The 20,356-nt window shown below is 41.7% G+C and overlaps 1 protein-coding gene across 1 annotated transcript; it reads left to right on the top strand.

Annotated features, from left to right (window-relative positions):
• The first annotated feature begins 3,437 nt into the window (after positions 1-3,437).
• GRXCR2 (glutaredoxin and cysteine rich domain containing 2) lies at positions 3,438-17,965 on the top strand. The gene is made up of 3 exons (XM_054489508.1): positions 3,438-3,826; positions 9,689-9,916; positions 16,576-17,965. Exons 1-3 carry the CDS (start codon positions 3,491-3,493, stop codon positions 16,756-16,758), a joined length of 747 nt encoding a protein of 248 aa, XP_054345483.1. The 5' UTR covers positions 3,438-3,490; the 3' UTR covers positions 16,759-17,965.
• The last annotated feature ends 2,391 nt before the right edge of the window (positions 17,966-20,356 follow it).

Below are 20,356 nucleotides of genomic sequence, written 5' to 3'. Positions count from 1 at the left end.
TAGGAGTTCCCAATCTTTTTCATGGCATGGCACACATAGAAAATAATTGTTGCATGCCTTGGTCTCAGCTACTCAGGAGGCTGAGGAGGGAGGATTTCTTGAGCCGAGGAGGTGGAGGTTGCAGTGAGCTAAGGCTGCACCACTGCACTCCAACCTGGGCGACAGAGCAAGACCATGTCTCAAAAAAAAAAAAAAAAGGGAAGTAATAATTGTTACATTTATATGTGTGTGTGTGTGTATATATATATATATATATATATATATATACAATTTTTTAAGAGACAGGGTCTCACTCTGTCAACCAGGCTGGAGTGCAGTGGCATAACTGTAGCTTCACTTTAGCCTCAAACTCCTGGGCTCAAGCAATCCTCTTGCCTCAGCCTCTTGAGTAGCTGGGACTACAGACACGCACCACCATGCCCAGATAATTTTTTAAAAACTTTTTGTAGAGACAAAGTCTCATTTTGTTGCCCAGGCTGGTCTCAAACTCTTGGGCTCAAGCAACCCTCATGCCTCAGCCTCCTGAGTAGCTGGGATTACAGATGTGGGCCACCATGCCCAGCTTGATATTGTTCTATATGGTGAAGTAAATGAATAAGGCTAATGTAGTCCTGGGGGACACCTGGCTGCCATGAGGGCTGAGAGATCAAGGTCTCAGTCTCCTGTAATTCATTGATGGTATGTGCATCCTGGGGGAGTTACAATGTTATGAAAAGTGTATCTTTCTTTTTCTTTAAACATTGTTTCCCTAATTCTTCTCTCTCACCTATTTCTTGCACTAGTTACACAGGGAATTTACAACCGTGACACCTCTCCTTAGTAGAAAGGTAGATTAAAAAAAAAAAGACACCTCTCCTTAGTAGAAAGGTAGATTAAAAAAAAAATCTTCTGATCCTACTTCTTCACTATTCTTTTTTTTTTTTTTTTTTTTTTTTTTTTGATGGAGTCTCGCTCTGTCACCAGGCTGGAGTGCAGTGGTGCAATCTTGGCTCACTGCAACCTCTGCCTCCCCATTTCAAGTGATTCTCCTGCCCCAGCCTCCTGAGTAGCTGGGACTATAGGTGCCTGCCACCACGCCCAGCTAATTTTTGTATTTTTAGTAGAGATGGGGTTTCACCACGTTGGCCAGGATGGTCTTGATCTCTTGACCTCGTGATCCACCTGCCTTGGCCCTCCAAAGTGCTGGGATTACAGGCGTGAGCCACCGTGCCAGTCCCCTCTTCACTATTCTACACAAAATATGCTGAACTCCTTTTCGAAAAGCTTTGTGTATTTGGTTTCTCTCGCTTGAAGTCATTCATTCAACAATTATTGAGTTCTATTATGTACTGGGCACTTTGATAAACACTAGGAGTAGAGAGACGGTAAGGACAGCTTCTGACTGTTCACAGTTGAATGGAGGGAAAGATAGGAAGGGCAAGGGAAAGTGAGAAGCACCTGAATGGCGGTATGTCCGAAAGTCCCATGGCACTCTCCCTGGGGCAGGTGGGAAGGCTACCCGGAAGCAGCGACATTTGAGGTGTGACTTGAAGGAGGAATGGAAGTTTGACACTCTAAATCAGGAAAGAGTACTGGATAAGAGACAGAAACTTGTGGGTTTGAGAAATGGGTAAGCTTGTTGGCGTAACTGGAACACCAATCCCAGGCAGCCCTTAGAAGAGTGACAGAGGGCAAGGCTGGAAAGGAAGGAAGGTGAGGCTGGTTTTTGAGGGGCTTTGCCTGTCACATGGAACAGTTAAGACTTATGCCCTGATCCACTGGAAAAGATTTTTCAGCAGGAGACTGACACCTGCGGACTTGTTGTTTTGGACTATCGCTCTCACATCAATATGGAGAATGGAATTGGGGGTGAGTAGGTAAGTCCTTGGGAGACAGCTGCAACTTTAAAAATCGAAGTGATGAGGGTTTGACCTAGGGCCAGGGTGATAGGGGTGGATGAAAGAAGGAGGTGGTGAAAGAATCCATGTGAATGGGCTGGGCATGGTGGCTCATGCCTGTAATCCCAGCACTTTGGGAGGCTGAGGCGGGTGGATCACGAGGTCAAGAGATCGAGACCATCCTGGCCAACATGGTGAAACCCCACCTCTACTAAAAATACAAAAATTAGCTGGGCATGGTGGCGTGCGCCTGTAGTCCCAGCTACTCGGGTGGCTGAGGCAGGAGAATTGCTCGAACTCAGGAGGCGGAGGTTGCAGTGAGCCGAGATCGTGCCACTGCACTCCAGCCTGGCAACAGAGCGAGACTCCGTCTCAACAAAAAAAAAAAAAAAAAAAAAAGAATCCAAGTGAATGCTGTAGGGGAACAGGAGGGGTCAATTTGGGCAACTCAGTAAATGGTGATGCTGGTAGCAAAGACAGGGAGAAAGGCTTTACTCCACTTTCAGCTCCTCACATCCAACCTACCCTTTCCTACCCAGCCCAAAGGCCCTTTTTTTTACAAATCTTCTTCTATCGTTGTCTCCTTAGAGGCCACTTCCTTCCCAGAGTGGCTCTTTTGGGATTCAGCTGTGGGCAATTTGCTCTCTAAGCATGAGGTTATTATTTCACCTGTGTTAGGTCTGTATGGGATTGTAGAACTGTTCTCAGGCCCAGATCACATGCTTCTGTACTATTCACCCTAGCCACTAGTTCAGTGTGGGGCATTTACGAAGTCCAACAGGCAGTGGGGACTTGTGCTGTGCTTGCAAATGAAATCTTAAATATAAAATACATACCAAGTGGAGCTGCTCTGGTTAGAGTAGGGGGAGAAGGCCCAGAATCCAGGACCCTCGGCCTTCTCCTGTTCTTAGCAGCAGCCCCCAAGAACCTCCACTATATCTAGGACCTCATTCCCTCTTCTAGAACCAGAACTGGAAAACTTCTGGTTATGTGGGCTGATCTTGGGTTTTGGAGTCAGATAGATCTGGGTTCAAATCCCTGCTCTGTCACTTACTTAGGTGTAATAGAGCAGACAAATGATGAAGATAAATGACAAGTTGCTCTAAGCCTCACTTTCCCCTCTGTAAAACAAAGATAAGATTTTCTTTGTAGGGTTATTGTGAGGATGAAATAAAATAATGCATGTAACAATCTGTGGCACTTATGAAATGCTCACTAGATTTTAATTGTCATTGCTGACAATAAGAAGACACTTGTTAACTAATTGAGTGTCTGATCCTTATTGAATTGGCACATGTTCGGTCTAAATAAACTTCATCCTCAGGTTAAGAAAAGCTAGAGTTGGGGTGAAGTCATGGTGAGCTTGGGATTATGAGAAGAATCAATCTTGTCTTATATTCCATCCACTCCATCAAACCAGAATCACCTGCCTTTTCATGAGGGTCTATCAATATTTAATGTATGGGTGTCAGTTGCTGTAAACTGACCATACCCCAGCAACAACTTGAATTAATTATATGCAGGAGGAGAGAAAATAAAATGCCTTTTTCTCAGAGGCCCAAGTTTCACCGGCTGCACGGAAGGCTGGAGACCACAGGGTCAACTTTCTGCTGATGGAGGACCTTGAGAAAAAGCTGAATCAGAAGAGTGATGGCAAACCCCGGAAAGTACGATTTAAAATCTCCTCCTCCTACAGCGGTCGAGTATTGAAGCAGGTCTTTGAGGATGGGCAGGAATTACAGTCACCAAAGGAGGAATACCCTCACAGTTTTCTGCAAGAGTCTCTTGAACCAATGGATGGTGTTTATGGGTCTGGGGAAGTCCCCAGGCCCCAGCTGTGCTCCCCTAAGCTGACTGCTCAGAGGATCAGTGTGTTTAGAGAGGGTAATGCCTACACCTTGGCAGGCGGCCAGCCTCGGTTCAACGATTACAAGGCGAATGACCATAAGGTTGGTATGGTGCATGGCATATAGGCTTTAAGGGTAGGGCTTCCTAAAACGTGTTTAGAGAAACTCCTAAATGGTTCAGATTTGTGTCTTGCTCCCCCTCCAGTACCAACCAGAACTATTGGTGCACCAAATGGGAAGCTGTTATTAGACAAATTATTTCTGGGGTAAAAATAACATGCTTGTTGACTACTAATTGGAAAGTGCAATGAGCATATATAGTATTCAAATTCCATCCAAGGTAATTCATTGTAATTGGATCTTTGACTGAGTTTTCCTGGAATGTAAATTAAATAGAGGTGCAGTGGTTTTCAGGTTGTCAGACTGCGATTTTAGACAATTATGCAGTCGTTTTGTTTCCTGAAAGAGCTGATTGAAAGTGCTCATTTTACTCCAGCCAATTACTGAGCTTGCAGTTTATCCATGTCTTGTTTTTTTACCCCTATTGTCTTCCTCCTACTGCCTGCTTTGTCTATTTATTTTTCCTTTCCATTGCTCCTTAGCATAAGCTCTGGGTAGTTGGAGTCCTGGGAAGGGATGGTGAAACACAAATCAGCCAGAGGACATGTTATGTGAGGAAGAAGTTTGAGCTAATGGTTCGATTGAAACATGTGTTTAATCTATGAATTTCAATTACTTCCCAGTACCATGGATAATCAAAAGTCCATACGTGATTTTCTTTTAAGGTAGAACCTGGAAAACATTCACTGGTATCCAAAAATTCATAGGAGATGTATATATGCTGTCAGTGGGACCATGAATGCCTTTTTAAAAAAGATAAAATACAATTATATAATGTATCCACCTTATTAATGAATAGCACACCAGGATGTGTTCTCATCTTTAAAATGTGAAAGCCAGATAATTACTCTTGAATTATTTTTATTGTCAGTTTCCTAAGGGAATAGATAACACATCTATTGCAGACAAATGTATTACTGGCTTTACTGGCATTGGTAAAAGTATAATTATGGGCATGTTCACAATTACCAAAGATAACACTAGGCTTGTTTTTGATATTAAAGGGGGCTGAAATGAATGACCTCTTATCTTAATGGGGTGACGTATGCATTACAAAGTGTCATCACATACTATCTCTGTCTATATCTATGGCATTGGGTCTTTACTATAACCTTGGGGAGAAAAGCCAAAGTATGGTCATTCCCATTTTGCAGATGAGAAAAATTGAGTGCCAAGTTGTTAAGGGATCCATCTGATACTACAGGGTCATTGGGTACAGAGTCAGAATAAGAATCCAGATCTGATTCTACAAATGTTTTGCTTTAGGGCATGTTCCTTTTTTTAGAGAACCATATTATTACATAATAATAATAGCTACCATTTTTTGAGTGCTTATTAGATCCTAGGTACTTGGCTAGTCTTGTACTTATACTATTTCTTTTTAACTATGTCTTATTTGTAGATTTAGAATTTACAAAGACACAGTTCATGCAAACCTTATACGAGGCCACAGTAGATAAATTTTGGGTTGCTTGATCTTCATAAATCATGTGCTAAATTTAGCATTTATGAAAATGTATAATTTTTTTTTCTTTTTTAGAGACAGGGTCTCATCTGTCAACCAGGCTGGAGTGCAGTGGTATGATCATAACTCACAGCAATCTCAAACTCCTGGGCTCAAGGGATCCTCCTGCCTCAGCCTCTCTGGTAGCTAGGACTATAGAATTTATAAATCTAGGTAAATGAGTCTTCATGGCAGCATGGCTCAGTTGGTTAAAACACAGTACTCTATGTGTTTTAGAGGCCATGTTGAAGGTCCGATTCCTGCTTGGCCTCATTATCTCTGTTTTCTTTGTTTCCTGATCAAGTGTCCCATCCCAATCATAGCCAGCTTCTGAGCATGAGAGTGGCCAGGATGGATTCATGTAGCTCCACACCCTGGAATCATTTGTCAATGTGGTATTTATGAAAAAGAATAAAATGAGAGCTAATGTCATGACTTTTCAATAACGAATCCAAATGTAAAACACTTCCTAGTAAATATTGGCTATGAGACCACATTGGGTAGCAATTAAGTGCAATAATTCAAAGCAAGGGCTCTGAACTCAAACAGATATATGTACAATATTGTTCATAGCAGCATTATTCTCAATTGCCTAAAGGTGGAAAGAATCCAAATGTCTATAGACTGATGAATGGATAAACAAGATGCGGTATGTACATATAACACAATTCAGTCTTGAAAAGGAAGGCCATTTTGACACATGCACAACGTAGATGACCCTTGAAGACGTTATACTAAATGAAATAAGCCAGTCATGAAAACACAAATACTGTATGATTGCACTTATTTGAGGTACCTAGAGTAGTTCAAAATCATAGAGACAGCAAGTAGAATGGTGGATGGCAGGGGCTGGGGGCAGGGGAGAAGAAGAGTCATTGTTTAATGGATACGGGTTTTCAATTTGGGAAGAAGAAAACGTTCTGGAGATGAATGGTGGTGATGGCTGCACAGTAATGTGAATGCACTTAATGTCACTGAGTTATATACTTAGAAAGGGTTAAAATGGTAAATTCTATGTTATGTACAGATTACCATGATTATATATATATATATATCTTTCTAAAAAACAAGGACTTTGATACCTGTCAAACCTGAGCTTGATGTTCAGTCCTACCCATTTACTGGGTAAGCTCGAACAAGCTAGTTAACCCTGTTGACCTTCAACATCATTGTGATATGAGGGTAATCAAAGGAGTTGCTTAAGAGTTGTTGTGATGATTTTAAAAGATAACACGTAAGAAGCTCAGGCCAGGCACGGTGGCTCACACCTGTAATCCCAGCACTTGGGGAGACCGAGGAGGGCAGATCACGAGGTCAGGAGATGGAGACCATCCTGGCTAACACGGTGAAACCCTGTCTCTACTAAAAACACAAAAAATTAGCCAGATGTGGTGGTGGGCGCCTGTAGTCCCAGCTACTTGGGAGGCTGAGGCAGGAGAATGGCATGAACCCGTGAGGCGGAGCTTGCAGTGAGCCGAGATTGTGCCACTGTACTCCAGCCTGGGTGACAGAGCAAGACTCCGTCTCAAAAAAAAAAAAAAAAAAAAGAGAAAAAAAGAAGCTCTTAGCATTGTGCCTGGCACATTTTATGTGCTTAGTGAATGTTACCCACCATTGTAATAATGAGCAGGTTCTTATCAAAGAAATGTTGAGTCTTTTAAATTTTATGTGATGGGTAGAGAAAAAAGTTATAAATAATAAAAATATTTTAAGCAATTAAAACTGAAGTTTATAAGGTTCAAAGAAAATGGAAGGGAAAAGGAAGGGAGGTAACATTTACTGAACACCTACTTTATACATATTGCATAATTTCATCTTCACAACATTTCTATGAGAGTTTTACAGATTGGAAAAACGGAAGTTCATAAGGGTTAACTAACTTGCAAATCTCATACAGTTGTCAAACATCATTTTAATACAATCTGAACTCAGGTCTGTCTATCTCCAAAGCCCACTGAATTTCTAGTACCCAGTAAGGCATTTCTGCATTTAAAAACAGAGCAGTGGAAAGATTTAATAGTGCCTGATCAATAATCTCTAGGCATGTTGCCACAGACAAAAGAGTATTTACAAGTGCTCAATCACACAGGTTGCCATTCTGTGCACTAGAAAGGAAATGAAAAATTCTTGGCTCTGTCCTGGCCCTCTGTCATGTAGGAGTGGGTGTTCCCCATTGACATTTGATGTAACCACATAACATGAACTTTCATTACACACAGACAGTTTTCTTAGACACAAGGAAGAATTTGCCTATCTTAAACACACCTTAAAAGTGACTTGAGACCCTCCATCTTTGGGGTACATCAAAAAATAAACTTGCTATCTTGGGTGTCTCAGACATTGAGCAGCTCAGAAACAGGGGTTTGGAGTAGGTGATCTCAGATTCTCTTAGCATATTGAGAGTTTTGTCTTGAAAAAAATCAGCTCTAGAGATGAAAAGCTTCCTAGTAACTGAACCTCATTGGCTATTACTGGAAGTAGAAATGGAACCTTCGAAAAGTACCACCATCCTTATCTTCTGATATTCAGAAACTGATAGTCCAGAGTGTGAAATAAGAATCCAGCCTGCATAAAACAATAGGAAATGGAAGCTGCTACACGATCCCTTGAAGAAAGGGAGAGAAAATTGGGCCAGATAGGAAGCTTGTGGCTTAATAAATAATTATTGAAAACTCCATGGGTGTTTCAACAAAGAGAGCCTGAATACTGAAGTCTTGCTCAAGCCAGGTTTTGGCTGAGTATCTTTTAAATACAGGACTGCTTAACTGTAGCGTATAAATAGATTTGGTTTATACAGTCCTATAAGCAGGGCAGAATACTTCATGCTGAAGTATTTAGTTGTGTAGTATGATTGTGCAAGCACTACAGAAGAATAATTTTAAATAATAACAATGGCAACAGTTCTCACAATCTGCATAGTATCTCCAGCTTTTGCAAACCCTATTTTATATGTTTTTCGTGGTACCTCCCACCCCCAGAAGTTGATATAATTAGCCTCAGGGATGAAAGTAAAAATATTTAACCACAGGAACATTGCTCAATCAGCAGAGAAGCCAATAGAGTGTTGGAGAAGGGTACTGAGACTTGGGTCCCTAAGTATTAACTCTTACATCACTAGGTTTAGGGATGTTAGAGGCTCCCTGAAGGGAGGCTGGGTAATTGGAGGGCACTCAGGAGTCTCAGGACAACATGTTTACCACTCAGTATGGAAGCATTTCTGTATTTTAATCACTAGCTTCATTGTGGTGACGCCTACCAGCTGGATGTCAGCCCCTTTGCAAACGAGCAAACTGAAGTTGAGAGGTTACATGACTTTCCTGTATGTCACAATCACACTACACAACTAAATGCCTCAGCATGAAATACTCTGCCCTGCTTACAGAACTGTATAAACCAAATCTGTTTAGATGCTGCAGTCAGGCAGTCTTCTATTTAAAGTAATTTCCAAACAGTTACCCTCCAGTCCTCTCTACTGCATTGTGGTATTATCCAGGTTTATTCCTGAGCAAATGATTAAGTAACACATGACAAATCCATGCAAGAGAACAAAAGCTATTAATAATGATGCTTTAGAAGTCTATTTATTGGCATAGATGATTTTCATATTATATAGCTAATGAAAAAAATAGGTTGCAACAGAGTATATATTATGATCCTATTTTTTGGGGGGAGAATACTTTTAAATAGTGTGATATAGGTGGTAAAAATATGGGCTTTAGGGTGACAGACTTGGGTTCCAATTCTAGTTACAGTGCCCGAATAACTCTGTCACCTTGGTGAGGCACTTAACCCCACTGAGGCTCAGTCTCCTCACCTTAAAATGTGGAAACCATAGCATCTGCTTCATAGGGATGTTTGGGGAGAAACTGAGGCAATGTTGGTAAAATGCTTAGCATGATGCCTGAGACACAAATAGTGCTCAATAAATGGTATCTACTAATATTATTATTTATGCTGATAAAAAATTAGAGAGATATTTATATAAAACAAAAAAGTGTTCCTCTGTGTTTATTAAACACTCATTGTACCCAGCCCTGCATTGGCTGTTGGGGTATGCAGTACACATAGAAACTCTAGTCCCTGCTCTCCAGACTCTAATACTCTGAGTAGTTCAGCTTTGATTGGTCACCATCAACAGGAAGAAGGAAGCTGGCTTTCATGGCTTTTAGAGAGAGCAAACAGACCAGGGAATGAACTGTGACTTTGGGGTCTGATGGGATCAAAAATGCTGGGTGGTAGAAGTTCCTTCTCTACTGTTTCCTGGTATGTTGGATAGGTTCTGCAGCCCTCTACTTGGTGATTGGTGGTAAAGTTTCCATGCTCATTCTCCATTTCTCTAGCCCCTACCTATTATAGATTTTGGAAAGATAATCATCTACACTAATAACCTGAAAATCATTCGAACCCCAATGGACAAGAGAGATTTTGTGAGGAAAATTCTCCAGAAGGAAGAGGAGGCTGGGGAAGAGTCTCTGATGAACAAAGAAGAAAGCTATGGAGGCAGGGACCAGCACGATAGAACTTTGGTGGAGGCAGAAAGCACATTCCCCCAAAACCGGTATACACAGGTGCGTTGGGGAGCTTGACTATCCTGCTCGGAGCTGGCCTTACAGCAATGGTCTCCAAGCTGGCTTGATTGTACACTGCTTAAGTAAAATCTTTTGAATATGAATACCTAAGATACCTAAATTTGAAGATACGAGGAATTTTAACATTTGTTATATTTTAATGGTACATTGTTAGCAATAGTAGTTATAAGTCCATATTTCAGATACTCTAAATTTTTAATTTTTTGGCTGACTTCTTTTTAGATCTGATTAAATATTTATTGTTTTCACTGTGCAATGTGGTTTATGAACAGCTGGTTCTAGAGGTGGAAAAAAATATCAGCCCTATATTTTCTTTCTTTTTCTTTTTTTTTTTTTTGAGAAGGAGTTTCACTCTCTTTGCCTGGGCTGGATTGCAATGGTGTGATCTCAGCTCACTGCAACCTCTGTCTCCTGGATAAGTGATTCTCCTGCCTCAGCCTCCCGAGTAGCTGGGATTTCAGGCACCCACCACCATGCCTGTCTAATTTTTTTTTTTATTTTTAATAGAGATGGGATTTCACCATGTTGGCCAGGCTGGTCCTGAACTCCTGTCTTCAAGTGATCCCTCTGCCTCGGCCTCCCAAAGTGCTGGGATTACAAGCGTGAGCCACTGTGCCTGGCCTGGCCCTATCTTTTCTTATGGCTTCACTTGTTCTTCTATTATTGGTGTTATCCATGATCCATAGTCTCCTGGAAGACATCATGTAAAGTCATGATTCCATTTGGCAGATTAGTTTAGCTAAAACTAAGGAGTATCCTTTGTAAATCTACTAGACCAGGCACAAGTAAACTGCAACATGTTGCAATGTGCTGAAAGTGAACAAGTGAGCTGGACGCTACTGTCAGCAACATTTGAACGTCACTCTTACTCCAGGGTCCCTTGGGTACCACACTTGTCTAGTGACGGCCTGACCTAATATGGCTGTCAGTGTCCACAAGTTTATTAAAAGTTAGTATAAAAATTCTTTAAAAAATGTTAATAAAGCTTAATATCTGCCTAATTTTAGATAAAAAGTAAATATAAATATTCCAATGTTTTCCTCTCATACCCCTTAGAAGTGTGCACACACCACCTTGGAAACCATAGCTCAGACATGCTCAGACCAGGGGGAGGAGGGCTGATATTCATTAATTCACAGTGTGAGGTTGGGGTGGAGGAAGCAATTTTGATGCATTTAAGCCAAAAGATTAAAAGCTTGGGTAGCTGGATAAATGAATTTTCTCTCTCTTAGATTCCATCTCTTGGGACTTGATGTTTTCTGTGGAATTCACTGTAATCTCCTGGGATTGCTATGAAAAAATTGGTCAGGGGCTTTCTGGGACTTGATATTTTCTGTGGAATTCACTGTAATCTCCTGGGATTGCTATGAAAAAATTGGTCAGGGGCTTTCTGGAACTTGAGTGATGTCTCCACTCTGGGAGGGTTCAGATGATGAGAACAAGAAGGTCATGACTGGGCTTTGAGTAATGGCCTTAGACAAGAGGCACTAAAGGTTCCTTCTTATCTCATTTCTCCCATATCATAAGTCTATCTACCTCTCCACAATTTCTCTAAAATCTACTTTTTTCTTTCTTCTTTTCTACCTCTCCTTCCCTTCCCCTAGAGCATAAGCAACTGGGACTCTAGCAAAAGGTTCTGAAAGTTCCGCTCACATCCATTCAGGTACCTTTCCAACCTGCCCCCACACTCAAAAAGATATTTTTAAATGTAATCTGATTAGGTCACCCCTTTTGTCACTGTATTAGTCCATTTTCACAGTGCTCTAAAGATAGTACTTGAGACTGAGTAATACATAAACAAAGGAGGTTTAATTGACTTACAGTTCCAAATGGCTGGGGAGGCCTCAGGAAACTTACAATCTTGGTGGAAGGTGAAGGGGAAGCAAGGCACGTCTTACATGGCAGTAGGGGAGAGAAAGAGAGAGAGAGAGCTTGAGAAAGTGCCATGCTTTAAAACGACCAGCTCTGGTGAGAACTCACTTATCATGAGAACAGCATGAGGGAAACTGCCCCCCATGATCCAATCACCTTCCACCAGGTTCCCCCCTTGATACATGGAGATTACAATTCAAGATGAGATTTGGGTAGGGACACAGAGCCAAACCATATAGTCACCCCCTCTAAGCTTTCAGTGTCTTTTCATTGCTTGGGATAAAACCCCAAACTCCTTACTTGTCCTAGAAAGCTCTGTGTAGCCTGGCCTCTGCTGGCCCCTCCAGCATCATCTCTTACACATCTTTTCTCAAGCTTTTGGCCCCAGACACACTGCCCATCTCCCCATCTCCATCCCTCATAGATTGTTTTCTCTTTCCTACCAGAGGCCAATCCCCTCTGCCTGGAATGTCCCCAGACTCCCTACCACCTTGCCTTCAGCTTCTGAGATCTCAGAGGAGGCACCACTTCCTCAGAGGGATCTTCCCTGGCTTCCATGAGGAAAAAATCCTCTAGGATTGACCTGTCAGGGCACCTTACATCCCTCATCACAGTTGCAATCTTACTTTAATTTGTGTGATTATTTGGTTGGTGTTTGCTCTTACCAGTTAGGTCTCCATGAGGGCAGGCCTGGCCATGTTTATGCTGGGTGCAACATTGTAGTTCCAGTATCAGAAAAATACAGCCTGGCATATAACAGGTAATCAGTGAATATTAGTTAAATGTTTGTGGAAACAATACTGGAATTTGAGACCAAAGTGCCAGCTGGTAAGAAGTCTTTGGCCATTACCTTCTCTCATGTTCTATGCAGAACTATTAAGAACCTAGCCTGGGCCGGGTGTGGTAGTTCATGCTTGTAATCCCAGGCAGAGGAGGGAAGATCCCTTGAGCCCAGGAGTTCGAAACTAGCCTGGGCAACATAATGAGACCTGTCTATACAAAAAAATTTTTAAAAAAGAACCTAACCTGGCAGCAGGCAGATGACTGAACATGTTGATCCAAAGCGCTACCTTCCCACTATAACATTTTTTAATTCTATTATCTATCATGCTATATTGTAAGTTGTAGGAGCATGTATTTTCAGAAGAGGACCAGCAATGATAAAAGGCAGGTCATACTGCAGGCCTGAATAAAAAAGCAAGAGTAAGCCTGATATGACAATTACCTTTAAGTTCAATTTGGAGAGATCTGCGTTTTTTAGCTGTAATGCTATAAACTAGAACAGAGGTGTGCAGCAGAAGTCTGCTGTGAAAGGTTATACTTCACTTGTCTGTCCTTTAAACTCTGTTTTAAATTGCTATTTGTTTGCCCAATCCCTCATGCAGTAAATGCCTAGACAAGTTTTATTTTAAAAGAGAAGGTCAAAGAATATCAAGGAGCCCCTTCTGACCAAGAGCCTCTTTGTTCTGTTAGATGGAACGGGGCAGCAGTAAGAATCTGATGAAAGAGTAGGGCAAGGCTGAAAGCCCAGCCAGGCTTGAGCTTCTGTATTAACTATCAAAGAAGAGGAGAGGAATAATTGAATCGAGCCACAGCAAAAGGTGGAAGGGGAAAAATCTGGCTTTGTGCTCAGTGAATTTGAGGCCATAAATCATCTGGGCTTCTTTATGCTTTATGTGATCTCACTTTGAAATAATAGCAACAATCATCTCATCATAATCATAATCATAATAGCTGCCATTTATTGGGGACTCATGATAGCCAGGCACCATGACCAATGCTCCATGCAATAGTTCATTTAACTCTTTCAAGAACCCTGTGAGGTAGATATTATTAATAGTCACATTCTGCAGCTAGGGAAACTGAGGCTTAGGTTAAGTAACTTGCCAGAGATCATTAGAGCCAGTAGTCAAATCTAGGTCCATCTGTTGAACAGTCTCTTGACCATAACCACCCTATTATGCAGCCTCAATTGGCGTTGGTTACCATCTTCAGGGCTCCCCAAGCCTTGGAGTCTGCAGTAAAAGATCAGGCCCCTCTTCTTGGTCATGGAGCTAGTAAGAGGTGGATTGGTGGGTCTGTTGGGTTCTAGAACCTAAGCTATGCTGTGCAACTATGTTCTATATCCTACTAAATATTTTCTGAGAATAATTTAAAAGATACAGAGAAAGGAAGAAAGAGGCTTATAGTATACAAGTCTTGTATAGAGTGGTGCTTATTAAATACTTGCTGAATTAGCTGAATGATTAAAAAGAGCATGTTAAGGGTAAGTGGTCAGAGAGTGGTAACCCAGAATAAGAATGGAAACTCCAGTGAAACTTCTAATAATGTAGTGCACCCTAGAACTATATGACATTAGATATAATTTGATGGAAGACATGTTCTTATTCTCTACAGAAGGCTTACTAGGTCATTTAATTAATCTTTCAATATCTGATCTGGCATTTTATGCAAATGAATTTTTGGATCACATGTATAGCATTATGGTAGGATTTTACTGTACTTTCCCTCGCAGTGTGGACTTATGTTATTAAAATCTCACTGGGATGAAGTACAAAACATAAAACCTAATGGATTTGGCAGGAAATGAATCTTGGCAATTTGCTTTAAGAATATTTTTGCAAATACGAATTATTTTGAATACTTTAAGAAAACAAATTCTCCATTGTTAATATACTAAAATATGGTAGCAATCAATAAAATATTAACAAAAGGGTACATAGACATGATTTGAGTTTTTGTCAATTGGGTAATTACTTTCATTCCTTAAATCTAGAATAAATAAAATTTAGTATCTTCTTAGGCAATTTGCAGCATGATGGAGCTATTTTCAAAACTTATGCCTCCCTTTTCAGGGATTATTTTTATTCTTAGGTTATAAAAGAAAGCTGAATGAGTTGGGTAGAGCTACCCATTGGACTCCTGCTGTCTTGTTGGTCCCTAGAATTTAAGAACAGGAAGGGTTCTCCAGATATTATTGTTCATTTGTTTATTCATTTGGCATAAGTAGTGTGCCAGGCACTGCACTAGATGTTTGGGAAGTGATGATGAAATGGTACAAGTCCAGAGAGCTCCCTGTCTAATCAACAGGAACTTTCATTGGAGTATGGGATACCTGTCATGCCAGGAGCAGTACAGGTGGCCATGGGGGTGGGGGAACTCCTGGTCCAGAGCTGTGGGTGGGCAAGCCTTCTTGGAAGAAGAGCTGCTAAGCTGACTTCTGGGGACAAGCAGGAGTTGGCTGCATTGGGATCGGGGAAAGGTCCCTGGAGACCAAGTACAGAGAGGCCCATGAACAAGATCCTGATGAAAGAAGTGACAAAAAATTTAAATTAGCTAAGGAGACTCGGTTTTATCCTGAGGTTTTATCTGGAGGGCAAGTGTTCATTAAAAAGGTTTCCTAATTGCTTTCTATGTAACAATCATTACTGCAGGCAACTTAATAAGCTTGGCATCAGTGGGGAGAACATCCCACAAGACCAGAGGCATGGGTCCACACTCAGTTCATGCCAGAGTCAGTGGGCAATTGGGCTAGGATTGTAGTTGTGGGATGAAGAAAGCAGGATGGATTTGAGATTTTCAGAAGCTGAAATGGCCAGGACTTGGTACTGGATTTAGTAGGTTTCGATCTAGTATCTCCCCTTATTTCTGGGAAGGTTCATAGTCTATAAGGAGTACCAAGATCACCAATTTCCTTAAGATAGCTTTAAGGGAGAGAGCAAGACAATAGCCAAGGAACATTTTCTGGAGAATGGGAGTCAAGAACTGGAGATTTGTTAGCAAGGCTTAGAAGAAGGTGAACCTATGATCTGACAGATAATATTGCATTACATATATTCTCTCATTTAATGTTCCAGCTACTCAGAAGGGTAAACATTATTATTCAATTCTATAAATAAAGAAACAGATTGGGAGAGGCTAAGGGAACTATTCAAGTTGCACAGCTGATGGCAGACAATAGCCTCAGTCCTAGTCTATTAACTCCAAAGTACAGAGCTCTTAATCACTGGGCCTTAGCTCTCAAAGAGAATAAAGATATAAATACTGCAAGCATTCAGAGCTAAGCTTTGAAGGATTGTAACATTTATCGATTCATTCATTTCTCCACTCAGTCATCTCTCAGTCACACGGAACAGTCTTGGGCACTTACTATGGACAACTACAATGAGGGGCTGTGTACATAGGCATTAGGAGTGTGAATTCTGGTGCTCAAATCGCTGAGATGAGAACCCACCTCTTCCTTTTTCAAGCTGTGTGTGTGACCATTGGCAAACGACTTCTCAGTATCTCATTTTCCCAACTGCAACACAAGGATAATAATACTTACACTATCTCACTGGGATTTTGTGATGATTAGATGGATGATATATAGCAAGCACTTAGAACAGCACCTGGCACCTATCAGGCATGCTACAAGGGTTCACTTGCAGTATTTGGCAATAAGGGAAATAAAGTCTTTGCCCTTTATGGAGCTTACAGAAAAAACAGGTCAGAGATAGTGACAAGGGCAATAAAGATCATGAAGTCTCGGAATGCAAAGTGTGGTGGCAGGGGATGCTGTCTTAGAGGTGTCCACCAGGGGAATCCTCTCTGATAAAATTGCTGTGACTATTCTGGGTCGCAGATGATTCTCTCACCGACATTTGTGGGAAGCATTTTCCTCTATTCTGCCCCAGCCTTTGCTGTAGTCTAGTGCTGTTTTGACCTGCATGTGAACAACGGACTTGAACTGCTGCTTTAACTAAACCCTAACCTGTCTCTTGCAGGAAGGGGACATTCCCGAGGACAGCTGTTTTCACTGCCGAGGGTCGGGCAGTGCTACCTGCTCTCTGTGCCACGGCAGCAAGTTCTCGATGCTGGCCAACAGATTTAAGGAGTCCTATCGGGCCCTGAGGTGCCCTGCCTGCAATGAGAATGGCCTACAGCCTTGCCAGATTTGCAATCAATAGCCCGTGGCTTTTGCATGTCCACTGTTATCTTACCCTCCCTAAAGTTATTTCTAATAAACCGCCCCCTTCTCCTCCTCTTGCCTCTCCCAACAAGGAGGCCACAGTGGCTGCAGTCACTCCCACTGCCGGCAAAACTCAATTATCTGATGACATTTTGTGAGGCTAGTAACATCTCTGTGTGGGTCTAAGTGGCAGGGGCATTTTTGAATTATAGTCTGCTTTGAAACTGGTTCTAAAATTATCCTTCCAGGATGGTGTGAGTGTATCTCACTTGACTTAGCTCAGTTTTCTCCTTGCTTCAGTGAGCAAATACATGTACACTTCAGGCATCAGGTTGGGAGTTATTTTGCAAAATTATGTGGTGAGAAAGGAATAAAAAAGGCAGGTTTCTGATGAACTGATTTCTTGTTGCTTATAATGCATCTCAAATGATTATTGGTCAAACTGAATTTCTGATTAAGCAGAAGAGGAAAGGGACAGCCAATGCTGAACGCACTAGCAGGCCACAGCAAGCAAAATGGGATGTTCACTGTGGAGACAGGCAAGCCAAGGAGCCTTCCCTTTAAAAGTCCTGAACCTCTTCCATGCGGTGTGTTTGGATAATATTTATGCAGACAGTGAGCAATACTATTTCTTAAGTCAAGATAAGACATTTTTGTGTGCCTCTAACTACTGAGGTTATAAGCCAAGTCAAAGCTATTTATGATAAATTTGGTGCTCAAATATGTGTGTATGATATAACTTCTTCGAGCCCCTGAATTACTACCAAATAAATAAATCCACTTTAAGTCTAGAACCTAGCCATGATCTCTTCATAAAGGACTGCAGGTATTTTATAGATTACCTACTGGAAATCTCTAAAAGAAAAAAATTAACCAAGGCTGATTTTTAGCAGTAATGTTTCTACTATCCATGAATATGCATAGTAAGGATGATTCTTTCCTCTTGAGGTTGGTTATAAAATTAGAACATACTTTTGTTAATGAACTTTTATAGCTCTAACACCCACTCCCCAAGCCCCTTAAGAATAACACTGCAAAATTTATCTCTTGAGACCTGCTGCGTTCTGTGATAATAATTTTGATTTCATAACTTAATAATTTCTCAAGATTTGTTTGTTATTCTCTAATATTCAGCGTTTAACATAATTTAACAATGGAATGCTTTTCAGGCAATATAAATAATTCTAATAAAAAAGACTAAAATATTTTTGAAGCCATGATAGTTTTGTCTGTCCTTTCATACTCAGGAGTTACCATATTGCTCACCAGCTTTCTTTGCTTCTGTCCTTAACTGTTATACCTCCTGCCTCTGTTTATGTTTTCTCACAGCTGTTGGCTCTTCTGACTTTTCAGAATACTAGAGGAAGGAGGGATGTTGAGAGTGTATTCTGCTTTTTTTTTTTTTTTTGTGGGAGACAGAGTCCGCTCTGTTGCTCAGGCTGGAGTGCAGTGGTGCAATCTCGGTTCATTGCAACCTCTGCCTCCTGGGTTCAAGCGATTCTCCTGCCTCCGCCTCCTGAGTAGCTGGGATCACAGGCACACGCCACCACTCCCAGCTAATTGTTGTATTTTTAGTAGAGACGGGGTTTCGTCATGTTGGCCAGGCTGGTCTCCAACTCCTGACCTCAGGTGATCTGCCCATCTCGGCCTCCCAAAGTGCTGGGATTACAGGCATGAACCACCGCACCTGGCCCTATTCTGCTTTTTGACAGGAATATTCCATCACAAATATTGTTTGAGCCCCGCTGCATACAGGACAGTATTCCAAAGTGCTTGATGTATCGTGTTACCCAGAGAGGCATCATTCCTTTGGTATCTCATGGAACTTAGTTTTAGAGGAGGAGATAGATACATAAATGGATAATTGCAATGCACTGTGACAAGTGCTGGGATAGGATAATTACAGGGAGCATTTGGAGCATGCAGAAGGGGCATCTAATTTAAGCCTTAGTAGGGTTATGGAGGTTGCCCAGAGGAAAAAGTGTGAGCAACCTCAGCTTCTGTAAAGAGCCTTTGATGTTTTTCATCACATAATAAATAACCTACTAATGATCACATTTATTGTGTTCATTTCACAAGTATTCATTTATTATTGTGGTAGGAACACTTAACATGAGAACTACCCTGTTAATGAATTTTTAAGTGTACAGTATGTTATTGTTGACTATCCACAAGTATTTATGGAGCACCGAGGACGTATCAGTAGACAAAACAAACTAAATGCTCCTGCGAGCTTAAATTTTGGTGAAGGAATATAGACAACTAAATATATAGATTTATGGGAATAATATATATGTTTATGCAATAAATATAGCCTATAGAACAAAATATATACATTTATATATAGTAAGCTATATATATAACACATACATTACATATATACACACACATATATGTAACATATAGTGCTGTTAAAAAGGATAAAAGGCCGGGCGCGGTGGCTCACACCATAATCCCAGCACTTTGGGAGGCCGAGGCGGGCAGATCGCCTAAGGTCGGGAGATCAAGAACAGCCTAATCAGCATGGTGAAACCCCCGTCTCTACTAAATACAAAAAATTAGCCAGACGTGGTGGCACATGCCTGTAATACCAGCTACTTGGAAGGCTGAGGCAGGAGAATAGCTTGAACCCGGGAGGCGGAGGTTGCAGTGAGCTAAGATTGTGCCATTGCACTCCAGCCTGGGCAACAAAAGTGAAACTCCGTGTAAAAAAAAAAAAAAAAAATAGGTTGCAATTTTAAAATTAGCTTGCAGGGAGGCTCCTTGAAAAGGTGCCATTTATCAGGTTGAGACTGATGTCTAGGAATATAAATTAAAAATAAAAATAAGAAATAAGAAAAGGTGTCATTTAAAGAAAGGCCTAAAGGAGTCAAGGGAGTGAGCTGGGAAGGTGTCTGGAGTAAGACTATCCCAGGCAGAGGAAACAGCAAATCCTAGACTCGGGAAGAAGAGCGCCCGCACCTTTGAAGAGCAGGGAAGGAGCCCGAGTGGCTGGTCTGGGTGAGCATGAGGACAGCAGCGGGGATGACGTCTGAAGGGAAGGTTCTTGTGTGTTACGGCGGGGGCGCCTCCCTCAGAAGCCACGATGAGAAGTCGGGTTTTACTCTGAGTGAGGGCCTGCTGTGGATAGAGCCTGTTTTCTGTTACCGCCCTCCCCACTCCCTTTCAACCCCTCGCCCCCTTGCCGCTGGGGCAGGAGACGTGCAAACTACACTTTCCGGACCCCCGTGCCCGCTGGCTTCCTGTTAGGTGCGCCAGGGCACTGGGAGAGGAGAGAGAGGAAGAGCCTTCCTTTTTTTAAATCGGGTTCCCGGCAGCCTTCCCATAGGGCAGCTGCAGGAGCAGCAGCAGCAGCTGGGAATGCTGACCGGCTGCTTGCTTCCACCAGTAGCTGCTTTACTGGCTCTGGTTGTGGGCTCGCTGAAACACCATTTTCCCTTTTGTTCCTCCTTCCTAGGGGTGTTAGTGGCTACCTGCAGTCGCTAATCTTTGTTACCAGTTCCCTATATTTCCTCTCTTGGAAATATCTGGAATGGTTTCTGTTTTCTTGATTGGACACCGACTGGAGCAGAGGAGAGTCATGGTCTGATGATTTA

Source organism: Pongo pygmaeus, chromosome 4, assembly GCF_028885625.2.
Source record: "Pongo pygmaeus isolate AG05252 chromosome 4, NHGRI_mPonPyg2-v2.0_pri, whole genome shotgun sequence".
NCBI classification, from domain to species: domain Eukaryota; kingdom Metazoa; phylum Chordata; class Mammalia; order Primates; family Hominidae; genus Pongo; species Pongo pygmaeus.
This window is presented reverse-complemented; position numbering and strand designations above follow the sequence as displayed.